At 47.6% G+C, this 19,301-nt stretch overlaps 1 protein-coding gene across 1 annotated transcript in view; it reads left to right on the plus strand.

The window, feature by feature from the left end:
• The window catches only part of LOC102370019 (hexokinase-2), a 50,964-nt gene that overhangs the window by 15,181 nt on the left and 16,482 nt on the right, over positions 1-19,301 (plus strand). Inside the window, exons 3-6 of the mRNA XM_025191890.1 lie at positions 8,665-8,813; positions 10,975-11,094; positions 16,037-16,132; positions 17,569-17,668. Of these exons, the coding sequence (XP_025047675.1) occupies positions 8,665-8,813; positions 10,975-11,094; positions 16,037-16,132; positions 17,569-17,668 (465 nt within the window). The remainder of the gene's footprint in view (positions 1-8,664; positions 8,814-10,974; positions 11,095-16,036; positions 16,133-17,568; positions 17,669-19,301) is intronic.

Here is a 19,301-nt window from a genome sequence, read left to right on the forward strand (position 1 = left end):
CTGCTTTTATGGCATGCTTTAAGTGAACAGCTGTTGTGCTTCATCCTGGAGAGGAGCACTGGGCCAGACACTGCCTGCTGCTGTTAAACCCTAGCAACAGCCACTCTGGATTTCCTGAGTCAGTGACTTGTGGTTCCCTTCATGCCAGCCCCAGGACTCAGGTGTTCTCACTACCAGAGCAATTCTGCCTGCCCACCTTCACCCCCCAATACTATTTTACGTGGCTGCACCATTTGGAGAGTCATTGAATCAGATCCTTCCCATGCATCTGTGTGGCTGCTTTGAAGTCCAAGGACTGCAGCTGAAGATCTGGACTGCCGCATAGTCTTGGGGGTCCATTTGGAGGAGAAACAATTGGTAAAAATGTAAGGTCATGACTAGAAGAGCTGCTTGGACAGACCACACATGGCAGTCCGAGCCAAAACACTGCCCCATAGTGCTGTGGCTATCAGCTCTGCTAGTACCATGTGGTGTAGGGTGGCAGCTGTGTGGGTGTGTGTTGTCTTAATGATAAATGTTTCCAGGCTTGGCTTGATACCGTTTGTGCAGATAATTCTTGCTGTGCTGTGGGAGGATAGCTCTGTGTGAGAGCAGGCATGGAGCCACAGGAACGGAGGTACAGCTTGGAAATTCCAGGATTTCCACCTCTTCCTTTTTTACCCCTTTTCCTTCAGGTCCTTGTTCTGCCTTAGGGCACTGGGTAATCAGTCTGGATCGTCTTCAGTGATCTGTTAGTGCCCATCCAAACCTTTCTGGCTCGAGGCAGACCTCTGGGAGGACCAGCTGATCCTGGAAGACCCCTTCAGCTTTGGGCCTTGTAATGGGAAATGGTGCCATAGTCTAGAAGGGACCACAGGCTTTTCCCGAAGCCAGTGCTTCTGACTGAGCTTCTTAAATAATCAAGACCTGAATTGTCATCTGGGCAGCAGATAACATGTAATCAAACCCTGCAAGTTGGTTGCTTCTCTGCCTTGAAGAAAAACCTCTAATCAGGGAGCCTGGGTCTTGCTTCTGCAGGGCAGAGAGTTCTCTGATCTCAGAGGTGTTTCCATTTCTCAGCTGCTTTGTAGGGTAGATTTTCCAGACAGGCCACAGCCCTTGAAAAGAGCCTACGTAGCCAGCCTGGACCTCTTGGAGCCCACTTAAAAAAGCTGTGTTCTGGAGACAACACGTGTGCTTCTGTATAGACAAGACTTGCTGATTCTTCTGTCCTGCAGCACTCCTCAGCTGTAGTTCCCCAGAGGCATTACACAGCCAAGGAAGTGACAGGAACTGCATTTTTCAGATGAGGCGACTGAGGCACAGAGTTGGGAGTAGACTCTTGACTACAGCTGTCTGGTCCTCCATCAGGACCTGCCCTAAAAGAGTAGGATCAGACACTGAGCTGGAAATCACATGGGGCTGTTGTTTTCCTTGTTCAGGCTGGATCTTTTGTCAAGGAGAGCCTTCCATGCGCCTGTAGGTAATAGGTCACTTTTGCAACCACCCTTTTGCTCTAGACACCAGATGACTAGTTTCCGAGTTACGCAGTTCTGACTTGGGACGTGTGCAGTGGAATGAACAGCTGCTTTGTGCTCAGAAATGGGACCTGATGAGCCAACTTCTGGCAGTGTGCTGCTCGCCTGCCTTTTCAGGGGTTAATTGAAACACTGACTGCCTTTATCCCTGCTTACGGTTTCGCTTTGACAATGCACTAAAAGAGTAAGATGAGCCGGAGGGGGTGGTCAAACATAATTAAGTTTTCTTGAGGCAAATGAATGGAGCAGCATTTTACTGGAAAGCGATGATGTATCTAAATGATCTCTCTGCTTTGTTCAATAGACGTTGCGTGCGTTTCCACCCGTTACTACCCTCCCCAGCCGGCAGAGCCTTTTCCACTACACTCCAGGCATTACTGGTATTTGTGCATTTCCTTCTTCCTGAACTTGCCCGAAGCTGAAATGCTTTGGGTTGGCCGGTCTGAAATTGAGGAAGTGTTAGTCAGTGCAGCGCTGTGCTGCTTTGTGTAATCATATCGTACCGCACCCTCTTTATTACTTGCTGTGTCTCTCCAGAGCTGTAAAAGTACCGCCAACCATCAGAAAGGCTGAGTGCTCTCTTTTTTTCCCCCACTGGTTTAACTCTGCCTATGACTTGTCCTGGGTGATGTCAGATGAGATCTAGGCACCATGTGTGGGTACTGAGTTAACGCAAGTCCCTCTGGAGAGAACAGCACCTTTAGTTGCCAGATTTTGCTTTCTAGAGGCTTCCTAGTCTCTAAGGTACCACCCAGCTCTGCTTCTGCTTTCTCGTGTAATGAATGTATCCTGCTCCCAGCCCTCCCAAGCACATGATTTTGCAGTGTTTCATAACCAGGTTCCTGTAATGTATCACGCCCTTGTTTTGCCCTGTGGGGTTAATTACTGAAATGTCACTTTCCTTTTCAGAATGTCACTTTGCACATTTAATTTTACATGCATACCCATCCTTTGTGTTTAATGATGTAGGCTGTAACCTATAGAAGCCAATGCCTTTCTGAATGAGTTAGTCTGTAAAGTGCCACACTGCCCTGCCTTCATCCTTAACCACATGACCTTGGATGCCTGGGTATACTATTGCTTTGGGGTTAGTGCAACCCTCAACATATTTAGGCTGGGATTTTCAAAGGAGCCCAAGAGAACTGCATGTCTATCTCTTGTTGAAATTCAAAGAATGTTAAGTGCCTAACTCCCTGCAGCTCTTGGAGCAGTAGGTTGGGGTTTTTAAGTGCTGTACACTGACAGTAACACCAAGACTTAAGTTGTGCACTCAAGTTGTGATGCATGGTGGGTAGAAGGATCTTGAATGCCATATTTTTTTCACATACAACATACCACAAAATAAAATACACACCTTATTTTGGAAAGGTAGAGTTAGCAGCAGCTAGGGAGCTGAGCCTGCTTCATTGAGAGTCCCATGCAGATTTGACTACACTTTTGCCCAGTGAGGGGCAGAAATGGCTTTTACCATATTTATTGCGTATGATGCACACTACAATTTCCAGCAGCTGTTTTTTTGGGGGGGGGAAAAGAGGATGTTGTATGTGAGAACATACAGTCAAGTATTTTATCTGCACTGAACTTCAGCCCCAGTGTTATTCTGATAGAGGGCCAAACAGGAGAGACCACTTGCTGATAATACTGAGTGGTAAAGTATTCTGCTGCTCTAGACTCAGGTCAGAAGCTGTCCAGCTTGATCTGCCATTGGAAGATGAAGGTACCAACTCATTCAGGCTAGGGAATCAAAGGCAGCTGATCGTGATGCTGGCCACATCCCTCCCTTGTGTGCTGTTGGCTACAGAGACTGGTTTGCTCTAACCATGCTAGCCAGGAAGCCTTCAACCTTGCTAATAAGTTTTCATGTCATGGCCAGGTTAAGTTTCTCAGTCTGCCGGGCCCAGCTCTAATCTGACTGCCACCACTTCAAATCCTCTAGAGTGTAAACTGGACTCGGGCCTGATTTTGTTCTTGGGTTTGAAAACTGTTAGGCTCCTGCTGTACCATCAGCTTCATTTGGTGTTATGGTGTTCAATGTCAGGGTTTACCTTTTCTGCTCCAATTCTTTTGCTAGAATAGTCTAAACTTTATGAAATAACCACATAATAGTGTTCATTGGTGAACCTACAACAATATGATTGTAATAAGCAGAGAAACATCAATGCGAAAGCTGTGTTTTTTGCTTCCCTTTGTTTCCACATCGGACAAAGTCTGGATCTGCTCCAACATTTTTTTCCTCCCCTTTTTTTACGCTGACTAGCTTGAATATTCCAGATCACTTCTATAAACCCGTGTTCTAGAGTCTGCGGCATCTTATCTGGGGGGGGCCCTAGGACTCAAAAGTCCTGTGCAAGAGCTGGATGGGGGAGATGAATAAAAACAGCATTGTTTCAAATATTTGAAAGTGTGGTTTAAAGCCAGGGGAAAAGCCCCTGCAGTTTCTTGGGCTCTTTTTTTCCAGTCTCTGCTTGGGATAAACTAGTGAGCAAACTTACTGACTAGTGCACTGAAAAACTCTTTTAGGTGATAGATAGCACTGGAGCACTCTTTCACGCTTTCCTTCACAAGTTCACCATACACTGTAAGTTAATCCTTTCCTCGCCCAGTCAGCCTGGGATCTTCTGCAGGGGCTTTATGTATCCTGACAGAGCTACACTTCACATGCCATCGGCCCTGGGCTCTTGGTAGACCCTTTGTTCTTGCAAAGGGTTATGTCAAAACTGGTCTCTCCCCCCTGCTCTTTAGGGCTCCCCCCTGCTCTTTAGGGCCCTTATGCTCCCAGCTGCTCTCCTGATCAGCAGAGATCCTTACCAGTGTTGCTGAAGATGAACGGATCTACAAGCTGTCATCTCCCCTTTGCCTCACAGTACCAACTGGTTGGTCACAAATGGGACTAATGGGCCTCTCCTGGTTGATCACGAGTGGGCATGTGTCCTGATGGGTCTACTGGATTCTGCAATAGATGGTCCACAGCAAAAGCTTTGTTTGTACAGTGTTGCCACTGGAGCTGGTTGTCGGAGGTTAGAGCTAAGGCCAAACCACTCAGTTCGGGGTCCAGGGAGGATGGTCCAGTGGATAAAACATTAGCCCAAGTCTGACCTGTTCTGCCGACCCAAGAAGCTATGAAGCACCCCCAGTGTGGCCTGTGGTCTCGCTCTGCCTCTGTCTGCCCTCCATAAACTGGGAGTCACATATCACAGAGGGTATTTTGAGGATAAGTCCATTAAACAATTCTGAGCTGCTCAAATATTGTGGTACTGGCTCTGGGTAAGCCCCTTAGTTAAATAATAGTCTTTGTAGCGTATGTTAATGACCAAATGAGAGCTTGGGTTACTTTTATGGTCCAGCTTTCCCCCTTGAATTAGGGTGCCATCTGTCACTATTGACCTGGATTTGAATGAGCTGCAGAGAAGTTAAAGTCCCCAGGTACCACTTAGCCTTGCTGCACAATACCTTGTATATTCACATCTTGCACTCACCTTTCCCCCCTCAGATCAGCTGTTCAAAACTGGGTGGCTGTCTTAAACCAGGAAACTGATTCTGACCAGTTTGGTAAAAAAGGGTTCACAGATGGGATGCAGAGCAGGGATATGAGAGAGCAAGTGTTAATGCCACAGATCACTTGTGTGACCTTGGGCAAGTTACTTAATCTTTTGGGCCTCAGCATCACACAGCATTGGGCCACATGACTGATACCCCTGTCTGTTCCCTGAATAGGCTAGGCAGCTCCTTTCCTGACTCCCTTTGTATTCTTAGGCTTTCACAGGTCACCTAAGCTACCAGAGCTGCAGAAGTGACTGGGGTCACCCGGTCCAGGAGAGAAACAGCATGTTGGCTGGACATGGGTGTGGTATGGGTGTCAGGACCTCTGGCTTCAAACCCTAGTTCTGCTTACAGGTGGTTGTGTGGTCTTGGGCAAGTCCCAGACCAATGTGCTGTCTATGCCTTGGTTTCCTTCTGTACACATATCCATCCTCACAGTGGGGAGCTGCCAGCCTGGATCAACATTTTAAAAACTGCCTGGAAGTCTGTGCAAGTCATCAGCTCACATGTCTTCATAGGTCCTTCCACTGAGAGTTAAGGGAGTGATTGTATTGTTCACATTAGCCCTTAGCACCCAAAGCTTTTGGTGTCAAGGAAGGATCTGGCTACTGTATTCTGCTCCAGCCCTCTGCTGCTTGAATACCTGCTGCAAATGCCAGGTACTCCAGGTTCTTGCTAGAGAAGGTACACGTTGCCAAGTCCTGGCCTGGCTTAGAGGGCTGGGTGGCTTGGCCCTGAGGTTTTATTTGAATCATTAAACAGATTGGATGGGGATGGTTCAGGGCAAAGGCAGAAAATTCCAGTATTGGCTCAGCAATAAGATGACCAGCTTGGCACCAACAGAGATGCCAGTGGTCTGGGTGGAACTGGAAAGCTGAAGTCAGTGCAATAGGCAGACAAGGTTCCTTGGGTGAATTTGATATATTTTATTAGACCAACCCAAATAGTTGGGAGAATAGTTATTAAGCAAGCTTTCGAGTTCAAAAACCCTTCGTCAGGCTAAGGAAGTTTCAGCAGTTGGTGTGTGCTCTTCCTGGATGAAAAGTCAGTGCAAAGCTTTCATCTCCGGCACACTCAAGTCGGCTAACATTGGACCAGCAGGAAAGTGCCTTAGCATCCTGATCCTAACCAGCCGCCACGCTCTCAGAACCTGGCAGCCCCACCAGCGATAGATGGACCCTGAAAACCACCCCAGCTCTTCCCTGGCAGTTGTCTGGGTGTCCCCAAAGCTCTCCCTACTCTGTTACGGAGCCGTATCCAGTTTAACTTCTCTGTCCTGGCAGGCTGGGATCGCCAGTGTCTTGTCAAAGGAGGATTTATATGAGATTTTAAAGAAATCCCCGTTTTGTCTTTTCTACCTTGAATCTTAGCAGGTTTTTAGTTTCCTTGGTCTGAAAGACATTTTGAATAGGGTTTTATAAGAGAATTGTTGTGTGAGCTTCCCAGCGACTGATTTTTTTTTTTTTTCTCCGCCTCGCCCAAGTTCTTGGAACGCCCCGCCCAAGTTCTTGGAATCCCGGCCCCATAATGATCCCGGGAAAGCTGCTGTTGCCAATCAATGCCCCACAGACTTGGACAGTAAGCTGTCTTTTCAGCTGAAGTCACTGGAGACGCTCACTGGCCCTGTGTCATTTGAATACTAATAAAGTGCATTTTTTGTTTCAACTGTAGCCCCTTTGTCACAGCATCTCTGGGCACAATGCAGTCCCTAGGCGCTATAATCCATCTGGAGTAGCCAGCACAGCAGATTTAGTGTATTCAGAAATTAAAGAGTGCTGATAGAGGGTTTCCCCCCACCCCCTCCACCTCCCTCCCCCTGCCCAGAGCTAGGTATTTGATATAGCAAGCTTGGCACTTTTCCCGAATTGTACTGGCGATTCTACTTAGTTGTCCTGGACTCTGGAATGGGCCACCTTGTGGGGCTGGAAAATAAAGTTGAATACTTAAAAAAGAACAATAGAAAAGTGTGCATGCGTGTGCGGGGGAACAATTCCTTGATATGTCTCCTATGAGAGATGGTCCAGCTAATAACCCTGCAGGTTTCTCAAGCCAGTTCATACAAATGAGGCAGTAACCCAGAACCTTGTCTGCCTATGTCCTTAGACCAACACGGCTACAACCCAAACCCCTGCAGTAACCCAGAGAAACTCTGTTAAGTTACATGTGACCAAACCAAGTCACAGAGATTACCTGTTTTTGCAGAGTCCATCTAGCCTGCATTTTTGTTGTTAACTCTTTACTTGCAGCAATCAAACTAGGTGGGTACCCTTGATTCACACTCCTGTCCATCCTTTACCCTGGCTGCTTTTGAGGGGTAGATGAATGTTACTTCATGTCTCTGGGATGATGTGGGATTCAGAATTGGGTACTCTGTGTTCTCTGTTAAGTATCCGAGTACCTGATACAGATCTGAGTACCTGACATTGTTAGATTTTCCTAGCTGGGTTGTGCTGCTGTATCCACCAGCATCAGTGCAATTACTCTGGTTTTACTCCAATGTAAGCAAGAGGAGCCTCAGTTGCCAGTTCTAAAATTGGCTTAAGCGTGTGGCGACAATCCTGCGATGCTGCACGGGTGTCTGTTCTTTCTTTCCCCTTCTGATCCCGTGGTCTCTCCTGTTGACATTGCCAAATCCTTCCTTGAGGGGAGGAAAGCCTTGCTTTGAAATCCCTCGGATGAATTCCTCAGCCATCACACGGGATGACTTCTTGGAATGATTTGAGCAAGAGGTGCCACGAGTTGCTTCTGAAAGAGGCTGGATCTTTTCACTCACGTGTATATTATGAAAGAGCAGTGAGGGATGAAAAATAAAAACAAAACAGGAGAGTCCTCCCCCTGACTATAGTTGTAGCCAGTTTTGCTGGAGGCACCATGTCTTGGTGCTCTAAGAACTAGCTTTCGTGCTGGATTTGCCTTCCCCAAGCCTGGGATGAAGTGACTTTCTCAAGATCACGCAGCAAGGCCGTTGAAGAAGCAGCTATGATTGTCTGACTTTACTTAACCTGCTCTAGGCAAGATGTGCCGCCTTGAGCCTTATCAGTGGATACCAGGCCTGCTCTACCTAGTTGTGAAAGATCCCAGGGGCCTCCCTCTCTTGCATAGCTGGTGCTTTGTCCAGGCATCGTTGGTCAGAGCTCTCCCATTAACCCGTGCAGTTTTCTGTGTGCTTATTTTCAGCAGAGCCTTGCATTTCAGCCATGGCTGAAGGGCTTCTGAAATGTAGGGTTAGATACACCCAACAGTGGTAACCATCACCTCCTGCACTTACGGGAGCAATTGCTGTGCAGAGGGAGGGATGTTACTAGAAGCACAGCCACTGCTTTTTTTTGTTTGGTTGTGTTGCCTTCAAACCCACTCAGCCTAGCTGGTGGGGCCAGAATTGGACCTATTGTTCACCTGGTTTAATTTTTGGGGTGGGTTTGGTTCTCTGGATGATCAGAGATGGCAGGAGGATTGTACCACTGCCAGTGGTAGCACATCTGGCCCCTGTAAGTAGGCAGTAATAACCTAGCTATGTTTTAAAGATGCACATGCATGTGAACATGTGCCCAGCAAAACAATTTGCAGCCTCTAACACTGTGTCATTCTTCTCTTTTTTCCCCTGCAGAAGATGGAGACTTCCTGGCCTTGGATCTTGGTGGCACCAACTTTCGCGTGCTGAGGGTGAAGGTGTCTGATAATGGACTGCAGAAGGTGGAGATGGAGAATCAGATCTATGCCATTCCAGAGGATCTCATGAGGGGCAGTGGGGCTCAGGTAGGCTCAACGCCCCTCTCCCCTTTCTTTTGTGCACTCTTGTGGGATCCCCCAGCTTGCTGTGCCTTGCCAGCCCAGCTCTTCTGGCCACTCAGTGGAGAAGGAAATGGCGCTTGGATACTGTAGCTGGGGGCTCCCTAGAAATGCAAAGACCAAGATGCTCAAAGCTGACCAATGATTGCAGGTCCCTTGTACCTTCTCTTCCTTAAAATAGAAGGTGGTTTCACCAGGCATTTACTTTGTGTAGCATTTGTGCTTTAGCTGGTGGAGGCCAGCTGCAGAGTTTGCCTTGACCAGCTGCCACATGGCAAAACCATCTTTTGCTTTGTCTTCCCAAGGGCTTCTTAACACATGTTAAAATGGACCTGATTTTTTCTGGACACAATCTTAGTTTGCATGTGTCTAGTTTGGCACATCTCAGAGAGGCCTCGTTTCAAAGTGGTTAGAGAATTGGGCCCCTTTCAGAGATCTCGTGATGGGACTTCATAATGGTCTAGCTAAAATTATCAGCCCTAGATTGTATCTGGAACAGAAGCCAGCCCTGGAGTAGAAGACATGCCAGTCTTAATTCCCCTCTGATCCACACAACTGTTTCCCCTCCTGCTCCCTCTCCCCTCAACTCTGGCTAATCCCAGATTAAATCTTACATAAAATGTCTGTTTCCCTTCTCTTCCCCGCCTCCCCTCACCCCGAGCCCTTCACATGTCATTTTCCACCATCATATTTGCCCTAGGGAGTAGCCAGCCTTATACAGTGGAAAGAGCAACTCGGGGTAGTCAGTGTCCTGCTGTTGTTCAGGAGAATGGCCTTCACAGTCCATGTGCTCAGAAGTGGGGTGCTTCCTATATAGCTCTTTAGGGTAGCATGTGAGATCTGGGGGCAAAGGTACGATGGTGTTTCAAGAAAGCACCCATTTGATGGCAAGATATAGATGGGGTAGGGATAAGAGGCTTGTGTTGTATTTCCACCAATTTTGCCAGCCAGCTAAGGTAAAACCTGATATGTCCTTCCCCTTATTAGGGCTTAAGTTCCTCCAGCTACATTGCGAGTCTCATGATGACAGTGCTTTGCCATGGACTGCACTCAAGGAGAAAGTCTAGCAGGAGGCAGAAGAGGGGTTCTAACTTGCCCTGGCCTAGCTCTATGGATGGGGACCTAGAAAACCTGCAAATGGAGAACAGCAAGTTCATGTGGTGCAGGGATCAACTGGACATGTTTGCACTGCCTCCATGCCATGCCCCACTCACCCGCTCCTCTGACAGCAGTGCTGAGCACACACCTAGCCCCAGTCTTGGGTTCACTACCTTGGTGCAAGAGCTGGTTTGGCCTTAGTGCTGCTTTATGGTGGTTACACTACCTCCCTTCTGGGAGCAGGCAGGCATGGTCCATGTTGCTCCTCAGTGAAGGCAATGTCAGAGAAAGGGTGGTATGGAGGATTTAGGTTGGGTGCATGAGTTCTGTGGAATATGCCTTGAAACTGCAAGCTGGTACACTTTGGACCCAGCTTCATGGCACTGGAAGAAGAACTGGACTAAACTGTCTGTCCAGCTGGCTTTGCTTTCCTTGTTAAATCCTCACACATAGAAATGACTCAGAGCTTACTGAAGTCTCTTGGTAGACTTGTCTGTATGTTGGATTTACAGGAAGGTAGCTGGGGTGGAAAAAATGCCTAGAAATAGGCAACTGAGTGAGCTGAAGTGCAGTACTGTTCTGTAAACCTAGAGCAAGCAAACTGACCAGCAGCAAAGACCAGTGTGTCACCTGGAGGGATGCAGCTGGCCAAGCCCAAACTGACAGTCTTGTCTGTGGTGGGAATGTGCCCCCACTCCAGCTGTGCAATATGCTCCACATGGAGATGGACAGAGCGGCTCTCTGACCCTGATGTGAAAATAGGGAGAAAGTAAGGAGAGAGGCACCAGTGCAAATTGCTGCTCATAAATAGGCCCTGTGTTTGCATTGGTGGCTGGGACTAGAGAAGGCATGGTGCAGGCGGGGTGCTGGCCAAAGGGCTCTTACCGGAAACTCCCAAGGGGCTGCAGTACTGCAGTCTGAGGTGTTTGGTCCAAAATTCACCCACTGACTTCAGGGACTGCCAAAGCAGCTCCTTCAGGCACATACACAATGCTCTGACATCTGATGTGTTGTCGGCTCTGTTTTGCAGCTCTTTGACCACATAGCCGAATGCCTGGCCAACTTCATGGACAAGCTGGGCATCAAGGATAAGAAGCTGCCCCTTGGGTTCACCTTCTCCTTCCCTTGCCATCAGACCAAACTGGATGAGGTAAGTGAAGTGTCACCTTCCTTTGGCTTATACATACATCAGACCCAGCTTGCTGCTTTCATTGATCAGGGGAGGTAAAAGGGACAGGCCGAGAGGGTATTTTGATCACAACATATGGTTTCTAACCTGGTTTAAACGCAGCAGTTGCACCAGATCAGCTTAAATGTGGCTTTAATTTGGTTCAGTTGAACTGGTGCAGAGACCTGTGTAGATGCTCTTACTCTGCTTTCAGCCCGGCGTGTTCCAGTTCAGCTGACTTGATCCCTGCAAAGACCTCACACAAAAAAACCTTGGCAGCAGGGAAGGGGAATGAGGGAAAGGAGAGGAGCCCCTGGCAGGGGAAGATGAGGACAGTTACACTAATGTGCAATATATGTTACAGAGGAGTAACAGGCAAGATTTCTGCACTTTACATTAGGTAAATCACATGATTGGCTGGCACAGGAGGCTGGCAGGTGGGGGAAAGTCTGGGAGTTCACAGGGAAGGAAGAATCACTCCTGAGGGCCGTGTAGTTTGTAGGGGGATGCTACTTCCTAGAGCGGAGGGGTTGCTCTTGTGTGTTGGCCAAGCTCTTTGCACACCCCAGGTGCTTCAGCTCTCCCCGCTGTCTCCTGCTGCCATCATCTCCTCCATTTCAAAGTCCCTGCAACTCCCCTCACTCCTCCACCAACCAACCAAACACTTTATGCTCTACAATTCTCCCTACCAGGTATTCAGTACACACCCCTATTCCCTTTCCCTCTCCAAACGAGGAGCCATGTCTCTCCCCTGCTACATATAACAGCAGTGCCATCATGCTGTGTGTGCAGACTCACAAGCAGGGCAGTGAGGCTTCTGAGTGACCGTTTCATGTTGTAATAGAAATGGACCCCAGAGGGAAGCCATGGTAGGGGGAAGCTGGCTGAGAAGACAGGACCTCATGACAGAGAAGGGTATTACTGGCAGGGAGGGCAATGAGGGGAATAGTCTCAAGCCATGGCACAAGAAGGAGGCACAGAGGATTCAGGGGCACACAGGCAGGAAGGGAGAGGAGATGGAGGATGAGCTGAATGCAGGCACTGGGCACCACATTAGGGAGGGCAGCTCAGGAACAGACGTGCCAAGCAGCACATTCGTAAAGCCACAGGCCATGTGAGGCCAGGCCTCCTCCTCTAGCTTCTCTGGGAGCTGGGGCCAGCACTGCAGCAGGGATTGATGTCCTGTCAGCTCTACTTAGCACGGCTGTCGCTCTGCAATGGGAGTCGGTGACCTCGATCATGCGATAGGTTTGTTTGTGGCTTCAGAAGCCTGGGATGAAATTGCTTGGAAAGCAACCTCCAGCTGTGCACGTGCCCTTGCAGTTGTCACATAGTCTGGAACGTGCCCTTCTGTGTCTGGTCCCCCTGTCCCTCCCGGTCCCCTGCATTCTCTTGTTCTCCATCCCTGCAACGTGTCTGCCCTGCCTCCCCCTAGCCCCCAGATATAATCCAAAAGTTAAAAATGTTACTATCCTCTGGGGAATGAGGATGCCTCTGTCCCTTCCACATGCCTTCCTTGTGAGGTGAATATCCATTCTAAAGGTTTCTTCATGACGTTGTGCTCTCGTACATCAATATTTCTGTTAGATTCATAGATTCATAGATGCTAGGGTCGGAAGGGACCTCAATAGATCATCTAGTCCGACCCCCTGCATAGGCAGGAAAGAGTGCTGGGTCTAGATGACCCCAGCTAAATACTCATCTAACCTCCTCTTGAAGACCCCCAGGGTAGGGGAGAGCACCACCTCCGTTGGGAGCCCGTTCCAGACCTTGGCCACTCTAACTGTGAAGAAGTTCTTCCTACTGTCCAATCTAAATCTGCTCTCTGCTAGCTTGTGGCCATTATTTCTTGTAACCCCCAGGAGCGCCTTGGTGAATAAATACTCACCAATTCCCTTCTGTGCCCCCGTGATGAACTTATAGGCAGCCACAAGGTCGCCTCTCAACCTTCTCTTGCGGAGGCTGAATAGATCCAGTTTCTCTAGTCTCTCCTCGTAAGGCTTGGTCTGTAGGCCTTTAACCATATGAGTGGCCCTTCTCTGGACCCTCTCCAGGTTATCCGCATCCCTCTTGAAGTGTGGCGCCCAGAATTGCACGCAGTACTCCAACTGCGGTCTGACCAGCGCCCGATAGAGGGGAAGTATCACCTCCTTGGACCTATTCGTCATGCATCTGCTGATGCACGATAAAGTGCCATTGGCTTTTCTGATGGCTTCGTCACACTGCCGACTCATGTTCATCTTGGAGTCCACTAGGACTCCAAGATCCCTTTCCACTTCCGTGCCACCCAGCAGGTCATTCCCTAGGCTGTAGGTGTGCTGGACATTTTTCCTCCCTAGGTGCAGCACTTTGTATTTCTCCTTGTTGAACTGCATTCTGTTGTTTTCTGCCCACTTGTCCAACCTGTCCAGGTCTGCTTGCAGCTGTTCCCTACCCTCCGGCGTGTCCACTTCTCCCCATAGCTTTGTGTCATCTGCAAACTTGGACGGAGTACATTTCACTCCCTCGTCCAAGTCGCTGATGAAGACATGAAAGAGTATCGGTCCAAGGACCGAGCCCTGCGGGACCCCACTGCCCACACCCTTCCAGGTCGAAACCAACCCATCTACCACGACTCTCTGGGTGCGACCCTCCAGCCAATTCGCCACCCACCGGACTGTGTAGTCATCCAAGTCACAGCCTCTTAACTTGTTCACTGGTATGGGGTGGGATACCGTATCGAAGGCCTTCCTGAAGTCCAAGTATACAACATCCACCCCTCCTCCTGTATCCAGGCGTTTCGTAACCTGGTCATAAAAAGAAACTAGATTGGTCAGGCACGATCTGCCTGCCACGAACCCGTGCTGGTTTCCCCTCAGCATAATTTGTCCTGCCGGGCTCTCTCAAATGTGAGCCTTGATAATTTTTTCAAAGACTTTGCCAAGGATGGAGGTGAGACTGACTGGCCTATAGTTGCCCGGGTCCTCCTTCCTCCCCTTCTTGAAAATGGGGACCACATTGGCCCTTTTCCAGTCCTCCGGGACTTGGCCCGTGCGCCACGAGCGTTCAAATATTCCCGCCAGTGGCTCTGCAATGATGTCAGCCAGTGCCTTCAGCACCCTCGGATGGAGCTCATCCGGGCCTGCCGACTTAAACGCATCCAGTTCTTCCAAGTGACTCTGCACCATCTCAGGGTCGTTAGGTTAATAAAGGCCAAGTGTTTTCTTCTCCTCTTCCTTGCCTGGAGAAGCTGTGTGCTCCCGTAGAAAGCCACAGAGCCGGGAGTCAGGAGATTTCTGTTCCATTCCCTATTCTTCTGCTGATTCTCTAAGTGACTGTGGTCACCAAGTTTCTCTATGCCTTTGTGTCCCAGTCTGTAAAAAGCATGATACTTACTCTTCTTTGTAAAGCACCTTTGGAATCTATGCATGAACAGTTCTCCATATAAGAGTCAAATATTTGGCTGTGATAGTCTTATTGTAAATTGTCTACGCCTAACAGACTCCCAGCTCTAAGTGTCTTCTGCTCTGCATAGGTTATTAGATTTCACAGGGAAAATCCACAAAGGAAAGAATATTTTTAATTGGCAGTTGTAGGTGCCCTGAGGGTTTTTTTAGCAAGTATCCTAAGAGATTTTGCTCCATTAGACGTCACAGGGTACGTCTACGCGTGCGCTTTAACGTGTAGTAGCCTGTTCTACTGCACAGTAAAGCATCGCATCAAAAACAGTGCTAATATGCTAATGCACAGTAGAATTAGTCTACTATGCATTAAGCATCACTAAAAAGGCATGTGCTTTTGCTACTGCGCATTAGGGCAGCCTAATGCGCCTCGATGTACTACCTTATATTAGAAGTACTAAATCTAATGTGCAGTAGCAAATACGCCTTAACGAACATGTAGACGTGCCCACATTGTGCTTTGTATTCCTACTGTGGGGAGAAGTAAATGAATAACTGCCCATGCCACCCTTATTTTGATGGTATTTCCAGAAACACAAGATTTTTTTGAGACTGAGGAAATTACTACAAGCCTAATTACCTTGCATATAAGTCCTTTTGCTTGTTGTGCAGTCAAAACTGTGTCCTTCTGTCTCTTACTGCCTTCCTCCTTGGTTATCTTCACATACATCAATGCAAATGTACTGTGTAGGTTCAGTACCACCACTCAGTTTACTCCCTTGTATGAACGGCGCGTGCCTTCGGCTGCTGGTGGGGCAAGGCTGCACTGGTGATGGCAGGAGTGCAGTGGCAGCAAGTGCAGAGCTCCTGCAGATGCCACCAGCATGGTCAGCGGTGGGAGGGAGGGGGTGGTGACCAGCCACAGGTGCCGCCAGCAGTGTCAGCAGCAGCCAGGGACGATCGTGGATCGCCCGCAGGTGCCGGCGGCGGCGGGGTGGCGAGCAGTGACCACCCACAGGTGCCACTGACAGTGTCATTGGTACCTTTTTGCAGGGGGTGCACTGCCACGCTCAGGGGGTACACGTGCACCCGCGTGTACCCCCTACATGTTGCCCCTGCTCCCCTGTGTTATACCTGAGCAGCTGATGCGTGCTGAGCGGAGTGGCCTCAGAGCAGTTGTTCTCGACCTTTTATAAACTCAAGGCACTCCACAGAAGATGCTGGCTCTTATTTTTCTGTCATCCAAAAATAGTGAAAACTAATTGAGCAGCTTTGCTGTTGCAAAAAACTCAGAAAGCCCAAAAAAGATTAGAGTGTTTTTAACTTTGTGGATTCCTGTTTGAAATCTCTGGGTTTAGCTTGTGAATTATGTTTGCACACTTACTTAACAGTGTTAACATTGCATGTGACCCTGTGACACCCTTGAAAGGGTCTTAGTGCACCCCAGGGTGCCATGGCATCCTGATTGAGAATCACTGCCTTAGAGGAGGGTACTTGAGGACTGTGGTTTTCATAATATGGTCATACTCATTGTTTTTCAATAGAGCTTCCTTGTCACATGGACCAAAGGATTCAAATCCAGTGGTGTGGAGGGGAAGGATGTTGTTTCCATGCTACGTAAAGCCATCAAGAAACGAGGGGTAAGCAAAACCCAGGCTCTTGGCTCACAAGGTGTTGGGGAGGACTTGCTCAGCTGGGGATGCTCTGTCCAGCTTTGAAACAAGATTCTCTTGCTTCTGGCTTTGATTTAGCTTTGAGATCATGGTCCATGCACAGGCCATCCTGCAGGTGGAAAGCATCACATTTCAAGGTGTAGGTATAGAGGTTCTCAACCCACTAAGGTGGGTGCGCATGGTTTCAAAACCAAGATACCCAAGGGCAAGTCATTATACAAGTGCAGTTAAGGGGCTGTAGGATCGCCATCAGCCAATTGGTGCAAGATAATAGTCCTCTAGGAGAAGAGGAAGAGGAAGTTATTGGGTTGCAGCTTGTTGGCCAAGCTCTCAATCCAACAATTCACTTTCTCATGCTTACACCTTGCTGTTTCATTACATGGATATGCTGCAGGCTCCATTCACTGCTGAGAAAGTAGGTGTACACAAAGAACTATTGTAGTGCTGAGGTTACTCTTTTTTCAGTGATGTAGGGATCATATCATTGATCTCTGATAATCTAAGGGAATGCTTCCATCTAACAAATTGTCTTTAGGAAACCTTACATTGTCTGAGACTCAATAGTGCCATGCAGGCCATTAGCAAACGTGCAGTTCTAACAGACCCTGCACTGAAACGAAAGGTGGAGCTGCTTGCTGGCCATCTTTCCTGTCTCATCCAACATTGCCCCCACTGAAAGAGCCCAGATTTCCTCAACTGGATCTTGCAGAGCCAAGATTTCGTAACATAGCACTGACCAAGATTTCCATTGCCCTCTACCACTCCCAGCTTTTGAGGCATGAGAGAACTGTAGACTGATTAGCTGTGAGCATGCCTTGATACTGTCCAGAAAGTTTATTACATACGTTTTAAGTCTTCTTTCATGTATCTTCTCCTTTAGGTCTCTACAAACACTTAGAGCCAGGGTGGCCACTTAACAGAAGTCTAGACATGTTCTGTGTTATGGCTCACTGAGCTCACAGGGATGCTGTGATCTGCAGCCAGTGCTTGTGCAACACTGAAATTACAAAAGCTCTATCAAAGTGATCTGTATTAATGATAAAGCTAGTAGGTAGCTTGTCCATCTACCCTTACATTAGGGGCAATTGAGTGAGTTCAGTCCCACTTGGGCTATGGTTTTCAGAAGTAGCAGATTTTTTTTCCAGGAAGTGCTATGTATCTGCCCTCTGGAATCAGTCCCCTTTCTAGTGTCTCCAGTTGTGTACTGGAAATCATTAGTCACTTCTTAAAACCTCTGCCCAAATGAGACTTGAATATTTATTGACAGCAAGCCAAATTCTTGGCCTTGGAGCTTTTTTTGTCCTGACTTCTAGCTAAAACATTGCTCCCTCACCAGTCAGTCCAGGCTAGAAGTGGAAAGTTATTGTCAAATGTGACATCACAGGCTGGCTTTTTCCTCTCAGGATTTTGACATAGACATCGTTGCTGTGGTGAACGACACTGTTGGGACAATGATGACTTGTGGCTATGATGATCACAACTGCGAGATTGGGCTTATTGTTGGTAAGATGCAATGCAGATTCCAGCTGAGTGGGTGGAAGGAAGATGAAGGAGTATTTATCTAACTTGAGCATCACAGTCTGGGCCAGAATCTGCAAGGTGTTGAATGCCCTGAATTGACCATAATAAAGTTTGTGGTCCTTGCAAATTTAAGGATCTGAAAGAACAGAGCAGAACAACCTTTAGTTTTTACAAATCATGTTGGCTAAGGTCTGTTTTCTTAAAAATCAAAGCAAGGAGCAGTTTGTATTTGAGACAATTAATCTCCCTGTTGAAGGGTGTGAGGTTGCTGCCTACCACCATGGTGTCGAAGCACGTACAGTATTCAAACGGAGAGCAGTGACGACAACTATACTTGGGAAGGGCTGGCTTTGTTGCTTTAACACTGGCCTATTCCAGTCTTAAGCTTTCCAATTTCTTCCATGGATCTGCTAGCCAAGCACATTTAGTCAGGTTTATGCAAACACAAACATAGGCACACTAATTAAAAATACATTAATAATGGGGTAGCATTTTCAGAACACCTTGAATTGACCAGGAGCTGACGGGACACACATGTCTGAATGACCAATGTGCTTCTGAAGAATTTTTCCAAATTTGTAACACCTCCCAAAATAATTGCTACTCTGTTCCAGCATATCTTCCTTGTTATGGTGCTAACATGCAGACAACCTCTTCACTGTAGTATTTTGAACTTTCTTCCATAAGAATTAGACTCTGCATTCACTTGTTTTTTTTCTACTGACAACACCAGAAAGAGGCAAACTTTTAGCACAGCAAATGAACAAAATATATTAGTCCTTCCTTCACACTGTACTGAAATGTTTTATATGTTTAACACTAGAAAGTGTTCAGCTGTTGAAGTGGCCATGTTAATCCTCAGGACAGAGAGAACAGTAGTTCCAGCTCAGACATAGACTAGGATGACATCCTGCCATGTGGCACAAGTTTGCAGGAGCGTGGCATCTTGGATGAAGCAAGATGCTGTGACAACACACACGTGCTGCAGCTTTTTGCAATATTGGTGTAAACACACTGAGCTTGAGTTGGTGGATTTGGAGTGTAACAATAAACGCGTAACTGGGGAAGCCACGCTTATAGCCAATTATCCATCCCATGTGTGTAAGTGGCTAGGAAATTTAATTAACCTTTAAACACTGCTGCCAGACCATGTTAACGTTATATCCATTGGTGACACTATCATCGACTTCGTCACAAAAAGGGCATTCCCTTAGCACTTCATTCACCTGAACTGGAAGGAACTTGGATCCCAGGATTAATTTCAGTGTGAGACAGGGCAGAGAAATACAGTTCAGGTGAAATTTAGGCCCCAAATTCAGGCACTCTGATTTAAGAAAAATGATCTGCATAAATGTCCAACATTTTAAAAGGCCAGAAACAGTCCAACATTTTAAAAGGCCAGAAACACCTTCTTGCTCAATTTAGAAAATAAATGTCTTCATAATACAGTTTGTGAGTCCCTTTTCTGAGTTCACTGAAGTGGTAGATCTGGAATTGCCAAGAAATGATTTATTTGTAACAGGATGGTAGGTTCCAGAAATGAGCCGGGGACTCTATTCACATATGTGCAATTTGAAAAGCTTTCAGCTGAGATACAAAAACCATAAAAGGTATA

This window comes from Alligator sinensis, unplaced genomic scaffold, assembly GCF_000455745.1.
Source record: "Alligator sinensis unplaced genomic scaffold, ASM45574v1 scaffold804_1, whole genome shotgun sequence".
NCBI classification, from domain to species: Eukaryota; Metazoa; Chordata; order Crocodylia; family Alligatoridae; genus Alligator; species Alligator sinensis.